Here is a 23,169-nt window from a genome sequence, read left to right on the forward strand (position 1 = left end):
ACTCTGCCTTGGGAGGGGGACAAAAAGTTAATAAAAAGTTAGGCATCCTTGTCACAGGAAAGCACACATTATAAGAAAAACAAAAACTTTTTGGAACTGGATGAAACATGCACATCTGTGAGCCCAGTATTCAGGAGAGGGAGGCAGAAGGGTCACAAGTCCCATGCCAGCCTGAGCTCTTTGAAATTTAGTTTCAAAATAAACAAAACATTTACAAAAAGAAATGATTTGTATACTGCTGGCAACATTTTCCATGTAAGAGGGAACTATACCACCAAGAGGTTTCTATTCTTGAACTCAGAAGTGATTAAAACTTAACTGAAAGTTAGCCACTCTCCTGTCTCAAAAACAGTCAACCAATCCAGGCTCCTTCATAATGAATGACTTCAAAGCAGAGCCCCAGTAACCCCGCCAGCTCTAGTATCTCTGGTACCTGTGCTGAAATACACCAGCGGACAGTCAGGTGAGGCCCCCACTGCCAGTGCAGCTGTGAGAGCTGAGAGCAACTATGGTTAGAGGCTGCAAGAAGGACATGCAGACTATCGGATTCCTCCAGGGTCTAGGATTTTCTTGATTGGAGACCAGAAATACTAGACAAAACCAAGTAGGACACCCTCAAAAAGGCTTCACTGGCTTGTGAAAGAAGTGAGAATTTCGACCAGCCTGGTCTACAAGAGCTAGCTCCAGGACAGGCTCCAAAACCACAGAGAAACCCTGTCTCAAAAAACCAAAAAAAAAAAAAAAAAAAAAAAAGTGAGAATTTCCCATCAGGTTGGAGGAAAGGGAAACAAGGAAATTTTTTCCAAATGTTGTAACCTCTGGGTCAGGTGTGTAGTTACTGAAGACCTTGACATCTTTGTTATGATACATCATCATCATTGTTATGTGCTAGAGCATGAAAACAAAGGAGTTTATAATAGCAACACTAGGGATGACATCATCTATCTTTGGCCTTGAGCTATAGGTGAGATATGATGTTAACATGACCATTACCTGGCAACAAGTGAAGAGTGACTTCCTTCTCTGTTACTTCCTTTTCATTTGTGTGAATTTCCTAAAAATAAATAAAACAAATAAATACAAGAGCAAAAAGTCACAATTTTCTTTGCTTACAGGCTAAAATTAACAATAAATTAACATTCCAAATACATATTAAACTATCACCTAAGCTCAAGAAGTTTGACTTAATAAGTTATTGTTATTACATTTATTTATTTATTGTGTATAGAGATGCACGCACAGGCATGTGTCACAGTGTGTGTGTGTGTGTGCTTGCACATGTAGATGGGAGAACAACCTACGGTAGGAGTAGGATTTCTCCTTCTACATGTAAGTCCCAGATCTTTAGGCTTGGTTTATCCACCAAACTATATCACTGACCTTTAACAAACCACTTTTAAATACATGTTTAGGGGCTGGAGCTGTCACCTAACATGTATAAATCCCCAGCATAAAAAAAAAGCAAGCAAACAAACAAACAAAAAACAGGATGTGGAGCGATGACTCCTTTAGTAAAGTACTTGCTGCACAAGCATGGGGACCTAAACTCAGTCACCAACACTCACATAAAAGCTAAGCACAGCAACATGCACCCTCAAAGCAGAGACAAGACAGCCCTGGGGCTTACTGGCTAGCAAGTCTAACCAAACAGGTAAGCCCCAAGCTCAGTGAGAGGCTGCCTCAAAAATCTCCAAAAAGAACATGGAAGGCAACTAAAGAAGACACCCAATGCTAACTTGTGACCTCCACAAGCACATACACGCACATGTACCTGCATACATTTATACGTATACAAATAGGATATAGCAGAAAATGCCTGAAAAAACAGTCACAAGTCCCAGGCCAGCCTGAGCTCTTTGAAACCTAGTTTCAAAATAAACAAAACATTTACAAAAAGAAATGATTTTTATACTGCTGGCAACATTTTCCATGTAAGAGGAACTATACCACCAAGAGGTTTCTGTTCTTGAACTCAGAAGTGATTAAAACTTAACTGAGAGTTAGCCACTCTCCTGTCTCAAAAACAGGAGGGGGCAGGAGGATCAACAAGTTCAAGGTCATTCTTGGCTATACAGCAAATATGAGGGCAGCCTGGGCTAAATGAGATTCTGTCTTAAAAAACAAAAATAGAGCCATGTGGTGGCAGTGCACACCTTTAATCCCAGCACTTGGGAGGCAAGGGCAGGCAAATCCCCAAGGCCAGCCTGGTCTACAGAGCTAGTTCTAGGAGAGCCAGGGCTACACAGAGAAACCTTGTAAAACAAGGACAACAACAACAGCAACAATAATAGTACAGAATGGTTCAGTGTAAAAGCACTTGCTACCCATCCTGTTGACCTGATCATGTGCCTGCTGTGGAATAATCCTCTTATACACTGTAAAGACTTGTCACTCAAAATGGTTTAATAAAAATGCTGATTAGCCAGCAGCCAGGCAAGTATAGGTGGGGCAAACAAACTAAGGATGATGGGAAGGAGAAGGGACTAGTGAGGAGTCACCAGCCAGACGTAGAAGGAGCAGAAGAGGAACATGCCATGCTAATAATAAAAGTACCACCACATGACAGAGCGTAAATAAGGAATAAGAGTTAACTTAAAGTGTGAGAGTATTAAGCGCGAGCTATTGGCTGAGCATTTATAAGTAAGACTAAGCCTCCAAGTCAATTATTTGGGAAGCGGCTGCCAGTTATTTGGGAACAGGCAGGCAGAGGAGAAATGTCCAATGCTACATGTGTAGCAAAAATGAACTAACCCCACCAAGTTGTACTCTAACTTTCTTATTAATGCCATCACATGAAAACAAACACACACAAATAAATAAATAAACTATTTTTTGATACAAAAACAAATTATGGTTTAAAGACGAGGTGTGCTGACCCTAACTGTATGCATAGCATTTGGAAAGCTGAGGCAGGGAGCAGGAGTTTAAGGTCATCACTAACTACAGAGTGAGTTCCAGGTTAAGCTGGGCTACAAAAAACTCTATCAAAAAACAAAAAAACATAAAGATATATATATATATATATACACACATATATAAAATAAAAGTGGACAGAAAATTTCAGTAAGTTTTAGAGATAGTCAACATATTAAACTAAGTTTTAAGATTTATATCTACTAGTCGTCCAAGCAGAAAGGCAGAGGTAAACATCCCTTATAGGAAGAAATAAGTTAAAATGACACCTAGGCAAAGAAACATAACTCAGATACAGAGTCGGGAAAAAATAAGAGACATGTCAGAGAATGAGATCCTCTCCCTCCAAAGAAAATCAAGGGTTGAAAGCAAGAGAAATCGAGTCTTCTTAGGGAAGAAACATCTATCTAGAAAAGACAGGCAGAGGAACACAGGACAGTATACAGTCGGTACACATAAAATGTCTATCTATAAAAGACAGGCAGAGGAACACAGGACAGTATGTAGTCGGTACAGATCCAACTACTCTATGTAGCACACTAGGTTAGGACTCAATGAAGATAGCTGCAATATCCACTCCACTGTCCACGGCAAGTTACTTAAAACCACAAGATGTTATCAAGAGTTGCAATCACTTCTAATGGAGAACCAAGTCCTGGCTCAATGTCAGTAACTAAACTCAGGTCCGTCTATTTTGTGCTCAGCATTTACTGGCTATTCAAAGATAACTTGCAAACTTTAATGAGTGATGTTTGAAAAGTGACTTGGCGCAAATACTTGCTAACATAACAAGAGTCTAAGTCTCCTAGTGGAGACTATAAGCCATCTAAGAAATATTCCTACCAAAATACCTAACCTCCAACACACCTGGAATCCAAGGCTTGAGAGGCAGAGGGATTTGTACATATGAAACAGCATGAGTTACACAATAAAGTCTAGGTCAGCCTGGGCTACAGAGTGAGACCCAGCCAAGGACAGATAAATAGAAGAGGGAAGGGAAGGAAGGAGGGAAGGAAAAATTCAGGCTGGTGGTGGAAGCCTATGATCCTGGTCACTCATTAGGGCAGAGAAACACAATAAATGACACCATGGGGATGATGTAATCAGTCAGTTCCTGATCGGAAAATACTAAACGACACAGCAGTTTGGTAAGCAAATAAACTGAGCTTATTTAATGTTATGTAGGTAAAAGGCTATGGGTAGAATAAGAGTCTGACTGTGATAACCCAGACTGAACCACAGCATCAGAATAAATGTGGGTGTGGCCGAGGCAGTAGGAGGACAGTCAGCCGTCTAAAGAGACAGTGCTCAGTGCTGCTGCTTCCCTTTCAAGGAAGCCTATTTCAGAGGTGAATATGATTTCCATCCAGCAGATGCCACAACCTAGGGACAAGTTTCTCAAACTTAGGGTGTGTTAGGAGTCTGGGTAGCCTGTTAGGGGAGGCTGAGTCGGATGCAAGGTTCTGGAGGTTGAGCAATCTATTCATGTACATACATGTACAAGTGAGTATTTGGTAATTTAGCAATTTCCACTCAGAGTTTCCATTCTCTGTCACAGAGGAAGAAATCCATTAAGACACGATTACTTGTCAGGTCCCATCATCCATCTCTGAAGAGAAAGCAAAGGGGATCTCTAAATTCTATCAGCTGATGAAAACTGTAGCGTTGGTCTTGACTAGTGCTTAGAATCCAGTCCAAACACAGGCCAGCTGGGCCAGGGCTACCCTGCCCTTACATCAGTGGAAGTATCCTGCCTTTTTAAGAATATACTATGGAGCCCAGGTTGGCCTTGAACTCAGGATCTCTTGCTTCAGCCTTCTGAGTACAAGGATTACTGGTGTACACCACTATGCCAGCTGTGAAATTCCTTCTTTAAATTCCAGAATCAATATCATTCAGAAAAGCATGTAGTATACTGTCTAATCCCAAACTCCCTAGATGAGGCAGGCTGAAGAAAAAAATAATAACAAATAAAAAATAAAGTAAATAAGTAAACAAATGAGTAAATAAATAAAATAACCCAGTCTCTTGGAAGGACCCACTTCCCCGTTAACTGCAATGGGAACTCACAAGAAGCCTGGTTTTTACAAACACAGGCTAATCACTTTATCTTTCCTATTAAGGTATCTGAAGGACTCAAAGATGGTGATCAAGCTGGCAGCTTCAACTGCAGACTTGAAGACTAGGCCACAAGCATGGTGAAGTAGAGGAAGCTATTCTGCAGATAGTGAGACACATAAAAAGGTTGCAGGAGATGGGGAAGATACAAATATGGCTCTCAGAAGCTGACAGTTCTTTGAGTCATACCTGTGTCACTACAACCAATTCCCTTGCTAGCATGCATTTATCACAGTGGAATTGTGTTTATTGTCAAAGATGCTGACTCTGGTGAATCTCCTAACAATGAGAAATCAGAGGTGACTAGACTCATATCACCAACACAACAGTGTTACAGTGTTCTTCAGAGCCACAGGATGAGGGTGTGATGTCACAGCCACCACCTCAGGAGATTGGCAAAGAAACAAAAGTAGCACCTGTAGCCTCAAATACGTGAGTCTCAGGAGGGGTGATAAGTGGGCCCCAGCCAGTGAAGCCCTCACAGGCCCTGATGTTATTCTGCTGGTATTGATGCAGCTTGAACGGCTTTCCTTGGTGCCACCACATTCCCATCACGACTGAATGCAGACAGGTACATCCTCTCCTACCCCAACACACACCAGGCAGAAAACCACTTTAAAAACTTAAAACCCCATAGGTGTGGTGGTGTTTCATGTTTAATTCCGGTACTCAGTGGCTGAGGCAGGAGGATCATCAGTTTGATGCCAGTCTGGGCAAACAAAAAGCAAGATTATAAAAATCTTAAAACTTAACAAAGACTGAAAAAAACGGGCAGTGGTGGAACATGCCTTTAATTTCAGCTCTTGGGAGGCAGAGAGACATCCAGAGCTGAGAGTTTGAGGCCAGCCTGGTCTACAGAGTGAGTTCCAAGACAGCCAGGGCTGTTACACAGAGAAACCCTCTCTCAAAAAGCAAACAAACAAACAAACAAACAGAAGAGATTAGGTGTGGTAGTACAAGCTTGCAATCCCAATGGTAGGGAGGTTAAGCCAACAGGACCCCCTCATTCGTCAGACAGATTAGCTTCAGACCAGTAAGAGACGCTATCCAAAAACACAAGTGGATGAAATGACACTGATTGACTTCTGACCTCTACTAACAGAACACTGAATAAAACTTCTAGATTGTTCTTAACCCAGTTGTTTCCAAACTAAATCCTGCATATATGTTTATTTATTTATTTTTTTATTTTTTTTTTTTTTCGAGACAGGGTTTCTCTGTGGTTTTGGAGCCTGTCCTGGAACTAGCTCTGTAGACCAGGCTGGTCTCGAACTCACAGAGATCCGCCTGCCTCTGCCTCCCAAGTGCTGGGATTAAAGGCGTGCGCCACCACCGCCCGGCTTATGTTTAATTTTCTTAAAGGAAAATTAGTATACTCTTAAGGCAGATGAAGTGTGTAAGTACACAGGACAGTCATTTCTAGAAGATGGATCATTTAAATGAATCCTTAATAAGTGCTGGAACCAGGCACCGAAGGAAACACAGGCGCATGTAGTCCAGAATGGAAAATAGTACCAAACCCCTTTATAATACACTGTGAAGGATGCTCACACCAGGCCCTGCTACAGGACTCCGGGAACATGCAAGGCATCCAACTGCAGGGAGACCAACAGACAAGGAGAAAGAAAACAGACTGGCAAGCATCCTTCTGAGAAATGACAAATGAGAGCATCAGCAGACAGACAATGCAGAGAAGATACAAACAGTGGCAGGTGACACCCTGAGAGGTGAGAAACAGGCTGGGGCTGGGCAGCTTAAAGGAATTTTTGTACCATCTTAAGGGATTTGGGCTTTATCCCATGGGCAACAAGAGACAAGGGAGGTAAAGGAGTAAACGGAGCATGTAGCATTCACTATCTCCAATAAATGTCATTCAAGAGAAAGCACGGGGCTGATAAGGACAAGTGTCTTGCTCTCAGAGAAGGATCCAAAGGGAAGGGATGAAGAGCTGAACTGCCTGTCTTGTGACACCAGTATCCAAAGAGCCTGTGCAAGTGTCAGTCATGTCATGGAGGTCAGTCTCAGTATCCACATCCAGAAGGGAAGTGCGGTGCTTTGGCTAGGTTATAGCTCAGTGGTAGGCCTCCCTTAACATGAGACCTGGGGTTCAAGCCCCAGCAATTAAAACAAAGAAACAAAGGAGGGGAAGAGGAGGAGAAAAGAAACTGAAAAGGAAGACCCCCTAGAGGAAGACCCACTGTCTCCATTCAGAAACACAGGTCACAGCTAACATGGTGTTCAAAGAATGCTGTCGACCATGGAGAACTCTTCCTGGAGTGAAGGAAGAGGCTGTGTTCAGTACAACCTTTCACTTTAAAAGCACTCACTTCTTCCTTTAAATTTAAATACATTTTAATACTGGTACCAAGCTGCTAACTGAAAATCCATCTTGTTTCAACCTTGGGAAAACCCAAAAGCAACAAAGTCACCCAGGAGCCAAATATTTTATGAAGCATTTGGCGATTTCAACGCCAGAAGAGCACAGCCGAAAAGCCAACAGATTCCTAACCTGCTCAACTTCCTACCGAAACTGCCACTATTCATCAACACTTCCTGTGCGTTGGAGTCAGGAAAGGAAAGGTCAGAGCACAGAAAGACACTGTTGCTGCTGCTGAAGACAATCTCATCACCAAGTATAACATAGGATTCTGTATGCTGTGAATACCATTGGCGAATAAAGAACTGCCTTGGCCTGTTGATAGGGCAGAACTTAGTTAGGCAGGGAAAATTAAGCAATGCTGGGAGAAAGGAGGCAGAGTAGGGAAAAGCCATGGAGCTGCTGATGGAGACAGACGTGCTGACACTTTGCTGGTAGGTCATGACCTCGTGGTGATGCACAGATTAATAGAAATGGGTTAAATTAAGATGTAAGAGTTAGCCAATAAGAAGCTAGAGCTAATGGGTCAAGCAGTGATTTAAATATTTAAATATTTCTGTGTGATTATTTTGGGGCTGAGCACCCGGGAACCAACAAGCGGCCTTTCCCTTGCAACACAAGTATATGCAAGTCTTTGTGTCCAATGATACTAAACTGACTACACCAACACCCTGTTCATCCCACATCTCGATCACACAGCTACCTGACCTATTTGGAATGCTGTCAAAAGTCATAAGCCCTGGGCAGCAATAATGAATGTGCAGTACTTTGCACTTAGTGACAAAGTTCTCCCCAGTCAGCCTGACAAACTGACCTGCATGCTTTAACTAACAATAACAGCCAACATCTAATAATTTTTTTTCTTAGCTTAGCCATAATCTCCATTCACCTCACAACCCACAACTGTCTCCATTTCACAGATGAGAAACTGCAGCTTAAAGAGGATCAGCAACTCAAGCTTCAGAGGAAAATGGGGCATCAACCTGGGCTAGATGAGACCCTAGCTCAAAGAAAATCTCACGTGTGCATGCCGTGTTCTGCAGAGGCATAAGCTTCTGTCTCCATTAGTATACCCTTTGGACAAAGGACTACAGGCTGTGCAATGTGACCTTTACCAATACATGAATTATAAGTTACTACATCACGACCCAGGAGACATTATGGACTCAGAGTTGTTCAATCTTTGAATGACAGTCTCCAGTTCTCTTTCAAAGAGAACACAAGGTCAGCCTCACTGAGAAAGGTGTTTCTTGAATCACAAGCACATGGCTTGTTTAAAGGGCTGTGTATTTATTAGTTCACTTACTCCCCACAGCAACACTCTGAAATAATCGTCATACTCTAGAATATCTCCTTTGCAAATGGAGGCACCAACTGGTATATGAACAGTAGAATTCACGCCCAGTATCTATCTTCACCTATTCTGTGCTCTTGAAAAATGCCACAATGTCTCTTGCATCAAAAGGAGAAATGGGATGTAGCATGAACAATAAAATCAGAAACAGATATTAGGATTCAAGCTGAAGATCAGAAAAGCAAAGCAGTCAACCACTACAAAGAGACCTTTTACCTTTACCAAGTCTTCAGACCAAAGGGCGAGATCCTATCTCCACAAAAATCTCAGACTCCAAACTCCAGTGAGCTCCTGTCTCTTTCCCTTTATATTCCTCTCTCTGCCCAGCCATATCACTCCTGTCTCTACCTTCCTAGTGCTAGGATTAAAGGTGTGAGCCACCACTATCTGGATCTGTTTCTGGATCAAGTTTGTGTAGCCCAGGGTAGCCTTGAACTCACAGAGATTCATCTGCCTCTGTCTCCCAAATCCTGGGATTAAAGGTATGTGCCACTATTCCATGGCCTCTAGTGGCTTAGCTTTGCATTCTGATCTTCATGCAAGCTTTATTCATTAAAATACAGGTATCACTGCAATGGAAGGAAAAAGAAGACAGGATGATCAAATCACTTTAGTCCCACTTGAAGTCAGATCAAAGCAAATACCACAGAGAATGCCCACAGAAGCTGAATGTGCGGCACATGCCTGTAATCTCAGCACTTGGAAGGTAGACAGGTTCAGGAGTTCAATGCCTCGACTATCCACAGTTAGTTCAAGGCCAGCTGGGGCTACAAGAGACCACCCTGTCTTCAAAAAAATGGGTGGTGGGCAAAGAGAAAGCCTCAAAGAGTACTGATGGAAAAGAATGACCTGCTGTATTAGTCAAATACTAAAGAAAATCAAGGGAGAATTTATTTACATTACACACAGTTTAGTGTCAATCCATCACAGCAAGAAGGCATAGAGGAGTTCACACCATGATGGACAAGAAGCAGAGAGAACAGTATACTACAAGAAACCAGGGCAAGATCTAGCCCTCAAGAACACACCCCCAGCGACCTATTTGCTCCAACTAGTTCCAACCTCCTGTCTTCCACCACCTCCCAGAATGCCATCATATAATAAGTCTATTTGGGGTCATCCACTGTTTGGGTCAGAGCCTCCAGGATTAACTGACTCTAGAAATTTTTCACTAACATACCCAAAGTGAGCTTTACTAAACTCCTCAGCATTTCTTAATCCACTTAAACTGTACCAAAATTAGCCATCACACCTACTCGACACAAGTAATGAACCAAAATGACACTGGCCAGTAATATGGGGAAAAATCTTGGGCTTCACACCAGCTGACGGAGTTATTCCTTAGGATTTACTCTGTTGGGTAAAGCATCAATCTCTTGGTTGCCATCCCAACTCTGGAGAATTCATGGTATCATGGTTCACTGTGCTACAACCCTAACACTGTTGTGTACTATTTGGGCAAGACGATGCTTTTCTTCCAGAGCACACAGCCTAAACTCACCGTAAGAGTACCCTTTACACCTTCTCCAAACCCCCTCAACATCCAATCTAACAGCAATTATATCAATATCACCGACTGAGGACACCCACAGTCCATGTTCCTTTCCTCTGTCTACCAGCACCATCCTAACAGAGGTATTCTCATCTCTTACCCACAACACTGCAATAACTTTTCAATTAGGCTGATTGCATCTGCTTTCTTTCTAATCCATTCTTCACCTTCAAGTAGGAATGATCTCTTCAAAACACAGCTTGCTGTGCCTTAGGTACTGGTTAAAGGCAATATTGTCTTGAGACTATGAAGCCCTGTTTAAGCTGGCCCATAGCTACTTGGCCTCCTACCATTTCCTCATCACTATATTAGGTACTCAGTCTTCACTCGGCCTCGTCTATCTCCCTCACACCCTCTCATCCCGAGTTGTCTCCACAGGCATTTCCTCTTGCTTTGAATGCCTTCCTATCCCTCTTTGGTACTGAGAATTTTTTTTTGTGTGTGTGTGTAGCTCAGTGCAAGATCATTTCCTCAGAGAAACCTTTTCTGTTGCCAAGTCCTTCCAGCCCCCTGTACCTCCTCTCCTATCTATCTCCATGGAATCAATAAGCCCTTTGGGGCAAGTCTTTGTCCTCAGAATCTAATACAGCTCTGATACACAGTAAATACTGAAAGATTCAGCTAAACTAATTAATAATTAAAAGTAGACTTCACACTTCTTACTTATATTTTATTTTTAATTTCCAGTGAAAGTGAAATTAATTCCAGCACTTAGGAGGGAGAGGCAGGCAAATCCCTGTGAGTTTGAGGTCAGCCTGATCTACAGAGCAAGTTAGAGGACAGCCAGGGCTACATAAAGAAACCCCGTAGTTTAAAAAAGAAACAACAGCTAGATGTGACCGTTAGTATGGCTGGCATCACCAAATGCTCTAACCATGGCACAGCATACCAAGGAATGTGTGGCACTAATCCAGACTATCACTCATGACGCCCATCCAGAAGAACTTCAGTAGGGTGGCCTCCATGGACATTCTGGCATCATTTCAGGATCTCACAACCAGTTTATCCAGTGGACAACGAACCAACGCCTCTCTAGTAGCCTTGTTCTTTGGATGATGGAAGCTTTTGATCCATCTTGGTTTCTAAGATGGGCCCAGGATTCTTCTTATGCCTCTGCACCCTCTGTCACACTGTCCATCAATTCTGACAGCCCGTCAGCTGTGTAATCAGCAAATGGTGACCATCTTATTCCTATAGCTATGAACTGTGACATAAAATTCCTCACAGAAAATAAATCATTTCTCACTGACCTTGTTATTATGGTTGTTTAATAATCAAGCAGAAATGGCTCTACTGGTTAAAATGACAGACTTTTCAAAAGCTAATCCACTTCAAAGAAAAATTTTCAACTCATATGAAAGTTACAAATGGTCCATGTGCTCTGCCCTGCACCTGTCACTTTTTCATTGAAATAGAGACAAAGTTTGCTATTGTTGTATAAAAGAAAAAGCAAAACACTGTTGTCACTGGGACCATAGTATGTCTAGGCTTTTAAAGCTCTCAGTGGCTTGGACTCAGTTAGAATGTGGGCAAGACACAAACGAAAAGTAGTTCTGTCACAGTGGCAGGATCGGAGCTGGGCTTTCTTCATTTCCAGTTTCAATGCCCATCTCAGTGCTTTTGGGTATTCTTTCTATTTTAATTTAAAAACAGTATAAGGGCTTGAAAAATAAGTCTGCCAGTTTCCGAAACTTTTCTTCCTCAGATCAAAAGGAGTGAGCTGCATCTGTTCTGGGTCCCACTGCAAGAATCAACAGTTCCCAAGGGCCTGCAGCTGCCAGTACCCCATCATCCAAGATGCCCACCCATGCTCAATCAGAAGCATACCCTTTCTAGCAACATCTATGCCAGACAAGACCTTCAGACCTGTCACCCAAAGGAGACATATCTACAGAAACTCCCAGAACCGCCATAGTTGTCAATTTGATCTCTCCTTGGATCTGTTTCTGAGGAGTGGTCCCAAAAATCACAGAGCTCCAGTAAAAATGAGTCAGTACTTCATGCCGCATGTCTGATAACAGAGTTCCAAAATGAACATCTCTAATATGTAGCAACTCATTTCAACAAAAACTGAGTGTCCTTTGCTGGGGACAAAGACAAATAAACTGGAGCTGGGGAAATTGCTCAGTGATGAAAGCACTTGCCACGCAAGGATGAGAATCGGCGTCTGGATCCCCAGAACCCACATAAAGTACTGGGGGTGTGGTGGACCACCTTTCATCCTAGCCTTGGAAGGTGGGAATGGGATCTCTTGAGCAAGCTGGCGAGCAAGGCTGGCTGAACTGGTGAGCCCTTCTGTCTTGATGAATAAGATGGAAGAGAAATTGGAGATAATTCTCATCAACCTCAGTCCTACATATACACCCACATGCATACTCACACACATGTGCCTACTAACATGCAAATATGCATAAAACCATGTCCTAGCTAGAGTTACTATTGCTATGATGAAACACAACAACTAAAAATAACTTGGGGAAGAAGGGGTTTATTTGGCTTACACTTCCACATCACTGCTCATCACTGAAGGAAGTCAGGGAAGGAACCTGATGCAGAGGCCATGGAGGAGTGCTGCTCACTGGCTTGTTCTCCATGGCTTGCTTTCTTATAGACCCATTCCCTGAGCTTCCTGATTCAAATAGCAGGACAGGGTAATGGCTTTGCTGCTGATCACAGTTCTCCTCTACTAGCTATAAACCCTGCTTCTGGCCATTGCAGGCACCAAGTACTTTGTTTGATAAGAAGCCAACAGAAGAGCATCTAAAGACAGGTAGGCAGACAGACATGCAATAAGAGACTAACTGACAATCTGTCTGGTTCAAGGTAACAATACCACACAGATAACTACATACCTGGTCTTTAAGGACTCTCCTGTTCTGTTTCAGGCAGAGATATCTTCATCTAAGAGGCTAGCTGGAGACTGGCATTCCAGACTAAGCATCTATTGCCTACAAACATTTGAATGCAATTTTTGATGTTTACAATGTCCACTCATAGATGCCTTGCCTATGTCATTTACTTTTACATATGTGTCCAACTTTTTGACATTGACATTGCCATCTACAAATGTGCTGAACAGCATTTACAATTATCCTGGAACACAGCGAGTGTAAGGAATTTTCACCCCCACTTTACAGAGAAGGCCAATAAAACTTTAAAAGGGTAAGTAATGCCCTTCAAGGTTCCCACAGCTAAAGTGATGAAGTTAGGGTTCATCACACACACACACACACACACACACACACACACGTTCCAGGCATCTAACAAGTCACTAGCTTAACAACTAACAAGCCCCTCTAAATGATGCTTCCCCACAGGTGTCTTCTGAAGTACTATCCTAGAGCTGGCCTCATCCACCACCATCTTTCTGAAGCCACCAGAATTCAACAAGACCGCCGGGCGGTGGTGGCGCATGCCTTTAATCCCAGCACTTGGGAAGCAGAGGCAGGCAGATCTCTGTGAGTTCGAGACCAGCCTGGTCTACAAGAGCTAGTTCCAGGACAGGCTCCAAAACCACAGAGAAACCCTGTTTCGAAAAACCAAAAAAAAAAAAAAAAAAAAAAAAGAATTCAACAAGACCAGTGAGAAGGTGGCTCAAGCGCTCGACCTCAAGGGGCTTCTGGCTCTGCTGGAAAACAGACACACAGCAATTAATATGCCAGACAAAAGAGCACTCAAGGGCACCAAAAAGAGCCAGAGCTGCCTGCATTCTACACCACAGGTGAAAAGAAAGGGAGCTGCTGCCTAGAAGAAAGACTGCAGAACACAGTGGGAAGGGGCTAAGCACCGCCCCTCCAGGAGCTTTATACAAACTACACCTCACCTTTTTCTCTTCTCTCTCTGAGTTTCTCATTTGGTTGCATTTGAAACTGCAGTAAGAAAGTCCCTCAAATTCTAAAGTTAAAAAAAAAAAGTCTCCCTTCCCAATCCATGACCTTCCCCATCCCTGGGGCACATCTGAATCTCTTGATTTTGTTGTTGTTGTTCTTTTATTTTGTATTATGTGATCCCCTCATGGCGCATTCCTTTAAACCCACACTCAGGAGGCAGAAACAGGCAGATCTCTGAGTTCAATGCCAACCTTGTCTACAGAGGAGTTCTAGGGCAGCCAGGGCTACACAGAGAAACCCTGTCATAAAAACAAAACTCCCTCTAAATCAGGAAATTTAATTCTCTCAAACCAGGAAACAAGACCTTGGGTCTCAGGGAACAGAAACAGCCACAGCCTGGGCCTCCAAAGCCAAGACAGGCTTTCTTATCAAAACCACAAGCAGGTAGGGTTCTGAGAGAGCCTTACTTAGCCTCAGATGTAGGTGAGTGTAAAGGCTGGACAGACAGGGCTCTGAGGTGGGAAATGGAAGCTGCACTAGACAGGGCCCCTCCTGCTGGGTCGTGCAGATCTCAAGGCAGTACAGACAGGAAGCAGAAGAAGCTCTAGACAGGGAGGGTGCTAATACAAATGAAGACACTATCACCGAGGTGCCACAGAGGACACTCTGCGGCTGAGACTGCACTACAGGCTAGCGAGGGGAAGGAGTGTACTGGCAGAGACTTGAGAGAAGGAAACCGAGCTAAACTGGATCAACGCAACACTTCTCATGCTGCTCCAATCCCAGGCCTCCCTCAAAGCCTTGGACACGATACTGATGCAGAAGGACATCAAAGAAACTCTGAACTCCTGTGAAAAGGCACAGGTACAGGCAGGGAGGCCTGGGGGCCACAGGGGATGGCATACTCCCAGTACAGACAAGGTACCCGTCAGGTTCTGATCTGGATTTATATGGTTTATTTCTTCTCCTCTTCAAAATAAGTCTTCAAGAAAGACAGCTGTACAAATTTTATAGTGAGAAGTCTCAAAGAAGGAACAGTCCCAGGTCTAAGGTCACTATCAAGTGGCTGAATCCGAACAGGAAACCTGCAGAATCATGGGCTTATCCACAGTGTGAGCACACCTCCTTCCCATCCACTTCCTCCTGATACTCAGTTCAGGAAAGGCAAATATGTACACAAGTACACACGCAGTCACACGCAGTCACACACACACAACTGCAGTTTCTGGGGTAGTGAGGAATAACTATAATTAACAATATAGGCCTAGGGGTATAGCTCAGTGTTAGCATACTTGTGTACCATGAGTGAGACCCAGGTTCAATATCAGCACCAAAAACATAAAAACTAAACAAAAACAATTAACAATTAGCATCTATCAAATATTGTGTTATCAGCTTTCAACGAATCACTTCATGTAAGACTAATAGCACCCTTTTGAGCTACACAATATTATTACTATTATTCCCACTCATAGTCCAGAAAATTGAGGCTCACGGATGCTAGTATGTGGAAAGTAACGATGGCCCTGTCTGGATGTGCACAAGTGCTGGAAGAAAGGTGACAGGTGGCAGTCAGTACTGGGCTGACACTGCTTTATAGCCTAAGCTAAGGGATGTGATTAACAGCAGCTGCAGAGACATATGGCGCTGCCTTCTGTGGCTCACTCCCCATCATCTTCCCCGGAACTGCTCCACATTGCTTAAAAAACCGGAACAAGTTAAAAAGTCTTGGAGCGAGGGGCAAATAGAGTTTGCCTGTTGGCTTGTTAAGAGTCAGGCTGACCTGGTGGTAAGGAATCCTTCCCGAACTGGAAACGTTCCTGCAGATTTACCCCTTTTTCACTGCCATGCAGAGATGCGTGTGCTTGTGGAAGATGCGGACAAATGCCAACCACACATTCCCAACACACCTGTAAGCTTTCAAGCTGTCCCTTTTGTCTGCCTGTCTTCTTGTCTGCCCCCTCCTTCCCACACCAAATCCCACTGTATGCCTGACCCTTCCAAATCCCAGCAGCCTTCACAGAAGCCCAGTGCTTTGCGAAGAGCCTCCTCTACACTGGGCATGCCTCCCTCTTAGACAGCCAGCTCCTACCTCCGTGCTTTAGAGCCATCTGGAGACCTGCTGTCCCTCCAACACAATGAGAAGCTCCTGCATACAGTTTCTTTGGATTCCTAATTTTAGCCAGTGTTAAGCAATGGTAGGTACAAAAGATGCTGAACAAATAAAGAATCTTCCAGTTCTAGCTATTAATAAGAGCATTTATAAGCTTATAAGCTGTCAGGCATCTTCCACAAGGCCAGTATGGAGCAGAATATTTTACATGTACTTCTCACCCCCAAAATAAGACTGCAGGGAAGATACCTATCCATGTCACAGGAGAAAGGAGACAGAAAGGTGAAGTCCATATCTAAGGTCACCATGAAGTGACTGATCCAGAACCAGAAACCTCTAGAATCACAGGTTGAAGCTCTTCTGTGATATGGCACATCTTTCCCATCCCCAAGCTCCCACCATGACCAGTCTACTCCTCAGCTGTCTCTCTCTTCCGGTCCCTCACAGTAGCAACCTCACCCACAACAGTCTGACGGGCTTCCAGTGCCTCATGGTATCCCTGCCTTCTGTGTGCCACATACTAAGTGTCTGACCTACTGAGTTCTTGGGTACAACACCCAGGGAACACTGGAGTTCTTCTTGCCTCTCCGAGCCTTGCTACTTACTCAGCAGGTAGAAAACAATAATCATTAAGGACAAAAAGGAAGCTGGGTGGTGGTGGTGCATGCCTCTAATCTCAGCACTCAGGAGGCAGAAGCAGGTGAATCACTGTGAGTTCGAGGTGATACTTAGACCCTGACATTTTGGCTCTCTTCCCCAAAAGCAAGCAACAGAGGAGGTAAATGCTACCTGTGAAAGGCTACCTACCAACCCTGATAATACAAGATGGACACAAGAAATGGACTACTGAAATAGTAAGCCAAATCAGCATAGTCCTGGAAATGCCTTTGAAATAAACAGAAGGCATTTGATTTTGCTTAAGCTAATTGTGATTTCATTTGATCCACTCATACCTTAACTGAGTCCCTGGACACATGTGATAAATGACAAAATTTGGCTTTTGACAGAAAAGCCTGATAGAAATAAGCAAAGAGGAAAAGTCAGTCTAGGGCACACAATGAAACCAGTAAAATGCCAAAGGCCAATGTTAATAAAGAAAAACGCTGATGCCTGTGTTCTTACTAGGTCGAATTTTAAATATAATCAAATCATTCTCAACATATAAAGGAACAAAAAAAGGAAAAGAAACTTTCAGAGATAGTGAAAACTACTGTTACCGCAGTGAACTTTCCTCTCACGGCAACCATGGCAACCACCACAACAAAATACTCCACTTATTAACACCTTAGCCAGAAAGAGTTCTTTCCTCTAAGATGACTAAGCAAGCACTGTATGGAACACCCTAGTGGCATCATCATCATCACCATCACCATAATAATAACCACCTATGTGCCAAGAATTCCACCAAGACCCTCCTAAAGACAGTCAGAGTTAATGGTCATGAGTGGTCACACACCTGTGATATAAGAAGGGTGTTACTACCATTCCAATTCTCCAGTTGGAAAACAAGAGAGGTTTAAAGGAGCTGCCCTCCCCTGCTAGCATGCAGAGCCATTGGCAAGCTTTTGCTTTCTGTAGTTATGTCCCACAAGGTGTGCAAGGGTGGAGGTGGGCTCCAGTGTCCTTCCATCTCATTTCTCTCTGTCTTCTTCCCAAAGCAACAGATTAATCTAGTTCAAAGTCAGATATAGTCTTCCAGCACCTAGGAGGTTAATGCAGGAGGATCATGAAAGGTTTGAGGCCAGTCTGGGATACCCCAGTTTGTTCCAGGTCAAGTCTTGGCCAAAATATGACATGCGCAAAGAACTAAAAATAAAATATATCAGGGCTGGGAAAAATAGCTCAGTGGTTAAGAAGACATACTGCTCTTCCTAGGGACCTAAGTTCAATTCCCAGAACCCACCTCAGGTGGCTCACAACTGCCTATAACCCCAGCTCTAAGGGGATCTAACACCTCTGACCTCTGTGGACACTTGCATTCATGTGCAAATACCCACACATACAGATAATTAAAATAAATCTTTAAAAATAAAATAAATTTTGCAGGGCATGATGGTGTGCAACTTTGACCTCAGCACTTGGGAAGCAGAAACAGACAGATCTCTGTGAACTCAAGGCCATCCTGGTCTATATAGTGACACTCTATTTCAAATAAAAATAAAATCTTTTTTTTTTCTTCTTTTTGAGACAGGGTTTCACTATGTAGCTGTGGCTGGTCTAGAACTATGTATACAGACCAGATTAGCCTCCAAGTCACAGAGATCTCCCTGCCTCTGCCTCTGAACCCAGCTGACTAAAATAAATCTTAAAACAACAACAAAGTCCTTTTGTGACTGGCGGCGGACGAGGACGGACCGCCATGAAGGCCTCGGGCACACTCCGGGAGTACAAGGTGGTGGGGCGCTGCTTGCCCACCCCGAAGTGCCACACACCACCGCTGTACCGAATGCGCATCTTCGCACCCAACCATGTGGTGGCCAAGTCCCGCTTCTGGTACTTCGTGTCACAGCTAAAGAAGATGAAGAAGTCATCTGGGGAGATCGTGTATTGTGGGCAGGTATTCGAGAAGTCCCCCCTGCGCGTGAAGAACTTCGGCATCTGGCTGCGCTATGACTCCCGCAGTGGGACACACAACATGTACCGCGAGTACCGCGACCTGACCACTGCTGGGGCTGTCACACAGTGCTACCGAGACATGGGTGCCCGGCATCGTGCCCGTGCACACTCCATCCAGATCATGAAGGTGGAAGAGATTGCCGCCGGCAAATGTCGCAGGCCGGCTGTCAAGCAGTTCCATGACTCTAAGATCAAGTTCCCGCTGCCCCACCGTGTTCTGCGGCGCCAGCACAAGCCTCGCTTCACTACCAAGAGGCCTAACACCTTCTTCTAGACCCAGAGACCCACTGAATAAAGCTCCAGAGTTCTAAAAAAAAAAAAACAACAACAACAACAACAACAAAGTAACTACTCCACCTGCTGTGAACACCTACCTCTGTTAGTCCCTAAACTGCACAGAAGTCCCCAGGTGCCACCATGAGCATAAGCCTAGCAAAGTGAAGAATGCAGCTTCAAAGGCTGCAAACCTATTGATGAGACACAAGGACAATTCCCTGTTGTTAAGACAGCTTGTACATACCCTATGAATATGGGGCAGTTCATCTTCAAATCTGATAACCACATGCAGCCTGGAAAGTTTTACACATCTGCATTGCAACCACACAACACATATATGCAAACACATATGTACAGACAAGGCCTAAACAAACGCCAAACAGATTCTTTCTGAAACCCACTTGTCACATGGGATGATTCCATGCAGAACAGTCCAAAAGCATCCAACATCCTGCTGAGGACATGCAGAAAAGAATGACAGCTTTAACCTAGTAACCATTTAGGATTGAGGATACTTACGATGTACCTTTCTGCATCCTAAGGTTCTTCCTGCATCCTAAGGAGTAATGTCCTTCTGGTGCCCTAGCACATCTGCCACTGACTGAGTTTCACTGCATCCTGGGAGTAATGCTGGAGATGGCAGGAGGGTGTAAAGGATGATCTGACCCTAAGAGGATGGCAGCGTGTGGCAGCTGTTTGGTCAGAATGCAGGAAGTGCTACTTGGCAGAGCCTTTGGATGCACCATCTGCAAATTGTATAGTGTTGGATCTGACCCAGGGAGATGCCACAGGAAACACATGTAGGAGAAAAAAAAAAGCGGAAGCTTGGACAGATCACCAAACTAAAGCCACAGCTAAGAAAGTGATTGTTTTAGGAAGAACGTTTTTTTTTCTTTTTTTTTCCGAGACAGGGTTTCTCTGTAGCTTTGGAGCCTGTCCTGAAACTAGCTCTTGTAGACCAGGCTGGCCTCGAACTCACAGAGATCTGTCTGCCTCTGCCTCCTGAGTGCTGGGATTAAAGGTGTACACCACCACTGCCCAGCAAGAAAAACTTTTGATGTCCTTCTATGGCCTATTAAATCATTATCAGCAACCGCCAACTTTGAGGTAATTTGGCGGGGGCAATGAGGATACGACTCAGTGCTAGAGTGCTTGCCTAACACATCAGGCCTTGGGTTCAATCCCCAGCCCAACTAATTAATTATAATAAATAATACATAAATACTTGCTATGGGAAGAGGACTAGGCTGTACATTCTAATATTGCATTAACAGAAGAAAAGCAGTGTGTCTCAATCACACAGATGGCAAGCACTGGATGCATTAAAAACCAGTGGGGAAAGTGTCTGAGCTTTTTAAAAAAAAATGTTCAAAATGGAGAAAAGGCTATGGAGTTATAGATTAAAAAAAAAAAAAAAAAAAAAAAAGCAGGGCCATGGAGATGGCTGAGTGAGTAAATGCTCTTGTCTCCAAGCCTGACAACGTGAGTTCAATTCCTGGGGTTTACACTGTGGAAGGAGAAAAGAACCAACTCCTCAGAGTCGTCCTCTATAAACATGCTGGGCGTGCACATGGGCTCGTGTATGTGTGTGTGTGCGTGTGTGTGTGTACTAAATTTTAAAAGTAAAAACAACAAAAAAGTAATGCATCTAAGCCAGACAGTGATAGTGTCTGCCTTTAACCCTAGCACTTGGGAGGCAAAGTCAGGTGGATCTCTGAGTTTGAGGCCACCCTGAAATTTCAGGGCAGCCAGGCTAGAGAGAAATCCTGTCCCCCCAAAAAACAACAAAGAAAACAAAGAAACAAAAACCCATCAAAATAAAAACCATGCAAAAAAACAAAAAGCAATGCATCTAAACTTTGCCTTTAAAAGTATTTTTACTGCCAGGACTGAGGCAGAATATCTGTTTGAGGATAAGCTAATTTCTTCTTCATACTATTTATTCATCAAAGTCATCAAAGTAAGTGATCCTTACATCAAGTTGGCCATGATGGTGTACATATGTAATCCCAGCACTCAGGAGGCTAAGGAAGCAAGCTTGATTTCCAGACTAACTTGGTCTACATGGAGTTCAACGCTAGCTGGGGCTACATAGGTAGACACTGTATCAAAATATACACAAAACAAAATGTTTTAAATTTTTTGGTATCTATTCTGTAGACCACGATAGCTTGACTGGATGCCTGGAATGCTGGGTACACAGAGTGGAGGCTGAGTAAGCATCTGCTGAGCTGGAAAACAGGGCCTCTCAAGAGAAGACAGCCAAGAGTCCCTGTACCTTCGGTGAGTCTCAGAGCAGCACCTAACAACAACCAAGGGGAACTGTCATGGAAAGGCACGAGTGAGAAAGCACTTCAGTGTGCCACAGCCATGGAAACAAGCCTGTTATGCTAACGAAAATCTCCTGACTCCACAAATAAATGGAGAAGAAAACACAGAATCAGACCATTCCCGTTTAAATACTGTACGATAGGATCAAATTGCCACAAATACAGGATTACAGGTTCAGTACTCACCAAAGAAATGGTCCTACACAAGGACTAGGAAATAATGCATTTGTTTCCTTGGGAGATAAAGAAAAAATGTATAGTTCTTACAATTAAAAAAAATTCCTTTTCCATCTCCATCTCTCTTCTTGCCTTTTCTCCCTGTCTTAGTGTTTCTGTGGCTGTGATAAAACACTCTGACCAAAAGCAACTAGGGGAAAAAAGGCTTTACTTGGCTCACCCATCCTTCCAGGTCACACTCCACCATTCAGGAAACTCTAGGAGAAGCGCTGGTTCTTGGCCCGCTCTCTTATACCACTCAAGACCATACAAAACCTTTCCTGAGTTCCTACATGCTGGGGCCTGACTAGGCTGTCGCTGCTGGCTCTCTAGGAGACAGTTCTTTGTTCTGTCACCCTGCTGTGCCCATGTGCAAGGGTATTAATCTTTGCGGAGCCTCAGTTTACACATCTGTAATATGGGGGACAGGTTATATTTTCTCCTCAATCTAAAAACATCCACAAGTTACTGGTACTATGACTAGTGTATCCAAATCAAACAATGACAACACGCCACGAGGAAGTACATTTTAACCATATTTAGAACGCCATATAAAAACGGGTGTATGTGACTGCACCTTGAGAGCTAACATTTTCCAGGTTGATTTTAAAGAACACACAAGCACCAGCGAAGCTTTCTATTTAGCACTGAATCACGACGGAAGGCACCTTCCTCCTAGTACTGCCCGTCGTCCTCTCCTACAAGCTTCTGGGCCCAGTCACTGGCCATATCTAATCATTAAAAATGGCCAAAAGGGCTGGGGAAATGACTCAGCAGTTAAGAATACTTGTTGCTCTTGGAGAAGACCCGGATTCGATTCCCAGCACCCAACTGTGACTTATAACTGTCTGTAACTCCAGTTCCAGGTGCTCAGATGACTTCTTTTGTCTTATTTGGACACTAGGGGAAACATGTGGTACATATTCAGGGAAAACACTCACACACATAAAATAAAATAAATAAATCCTTTTAAAAATGTTGAGGTAGCTTAGGAAAGAACTGGTAAATTTGAAGAATCATAACTGCCATTCAGTTTCAGTTTTCTAAGTACAGAATCATCCCATCTGAACATCATTTACTTCAGCTATTTGCGCTACCGGGCCTCTCCTATCGCTCTTCTCCACTGAAGAACAAAGGCCTAACTGTAGCTTAACAACTGGTACGGAGTGATGTTTACAGAATCCATTTTTGGTGAAAATGGCAGCTGAGAGAATTTGACTGGTAGTATTAATCCCACTGGTAAGCTCCACCCACACCCATACATTGCACATATATCTAATAGGATGCATGCTAAGTTAGCAAGTTTGTAATTTTCTATTCAGAGAGTGTGTATATGTGTGAGGTGCTCACATGCCATGGTGTGAAAGTCACTTCTCTCCTACCATTTGAGGCCTGTAGATTGAACTCAGGTTCTTCGGGTTCTCAGATGTGGCAGCAGGTTCCCTTGCCCACTGCACCATCTCCCCAGCACAAG

The 23,169-nt window shown here is 43.6% G+C and overlaps 2 protein-coding genes across 5 annotated transcripts in view; one reads left to right on the forward strand and one right to left on the reverse strand.

Annotated features, from left to right (window-relative positions):
* Window positions 1-23,169, reverse strand: part of Mtmr12 (myotubularin related protein 12) — a 68,776-nt gene that overhangs the window by 42,183 nt on the left and 3,424 nt on the right. For 2 of the 4 annotated variants that reach the window (XM_057789698.1, XM_057789700.1), the window contains exon 2: window positions 994-1,054. In XM_057789698.1, the coding sequence (XP_057645681.1) occupies window positions 994-1,054 (61 nt within the window). Of the gene's footprint in view, window positions 1-993; window positions 1,055-13,166; window positions 13,186-19,675; window positions 19,695-23,169 lie in introns of those variants that run through there. The other 2 variants (XM_057789701.1, XM_057789699.1) reach the window with 2 other exon arrangements.
* Window positions 18,586-19,181, forward strand: LOC130887322 (60S ribosomal protein L18a). Its single transcript, XM_057789702.1, has one exon. It carries the CDS (start codon window positions 18,617-18,619, stop codon window positions 19,145-19,147), a length of 531 nt encoding a protein of 176 aa, XP_057645685.1. The 5' UTR covers window positions 18,586-18,616; the 3' UTR covers window positions 19,148-19,181.

The sequence above is a fragment of the Chionomys nivalis genome, chromosome 15 (assembly GCF_950005125.1).
Source record: "Chionomys nivalis chromosome 15, mChiNiv1.1, whole genome shotgun sequence".
Lineage (NCBI taxonomy): Eukaryota > Metazoa > Chordata > Mammalia > Rodentia > Cricetidae > Chionomys > Chionomys nivalis.

What these genes read in the sequence shown, in the direction of transcription:
- LOC130887322 (XM_057789702.1), top strand. Translation starts at nt 18,617, where the DNA reads ATGAAGGCCTCGGGCACACTCCGGGAGTACAAGGTGGTGGGGCGCTGC.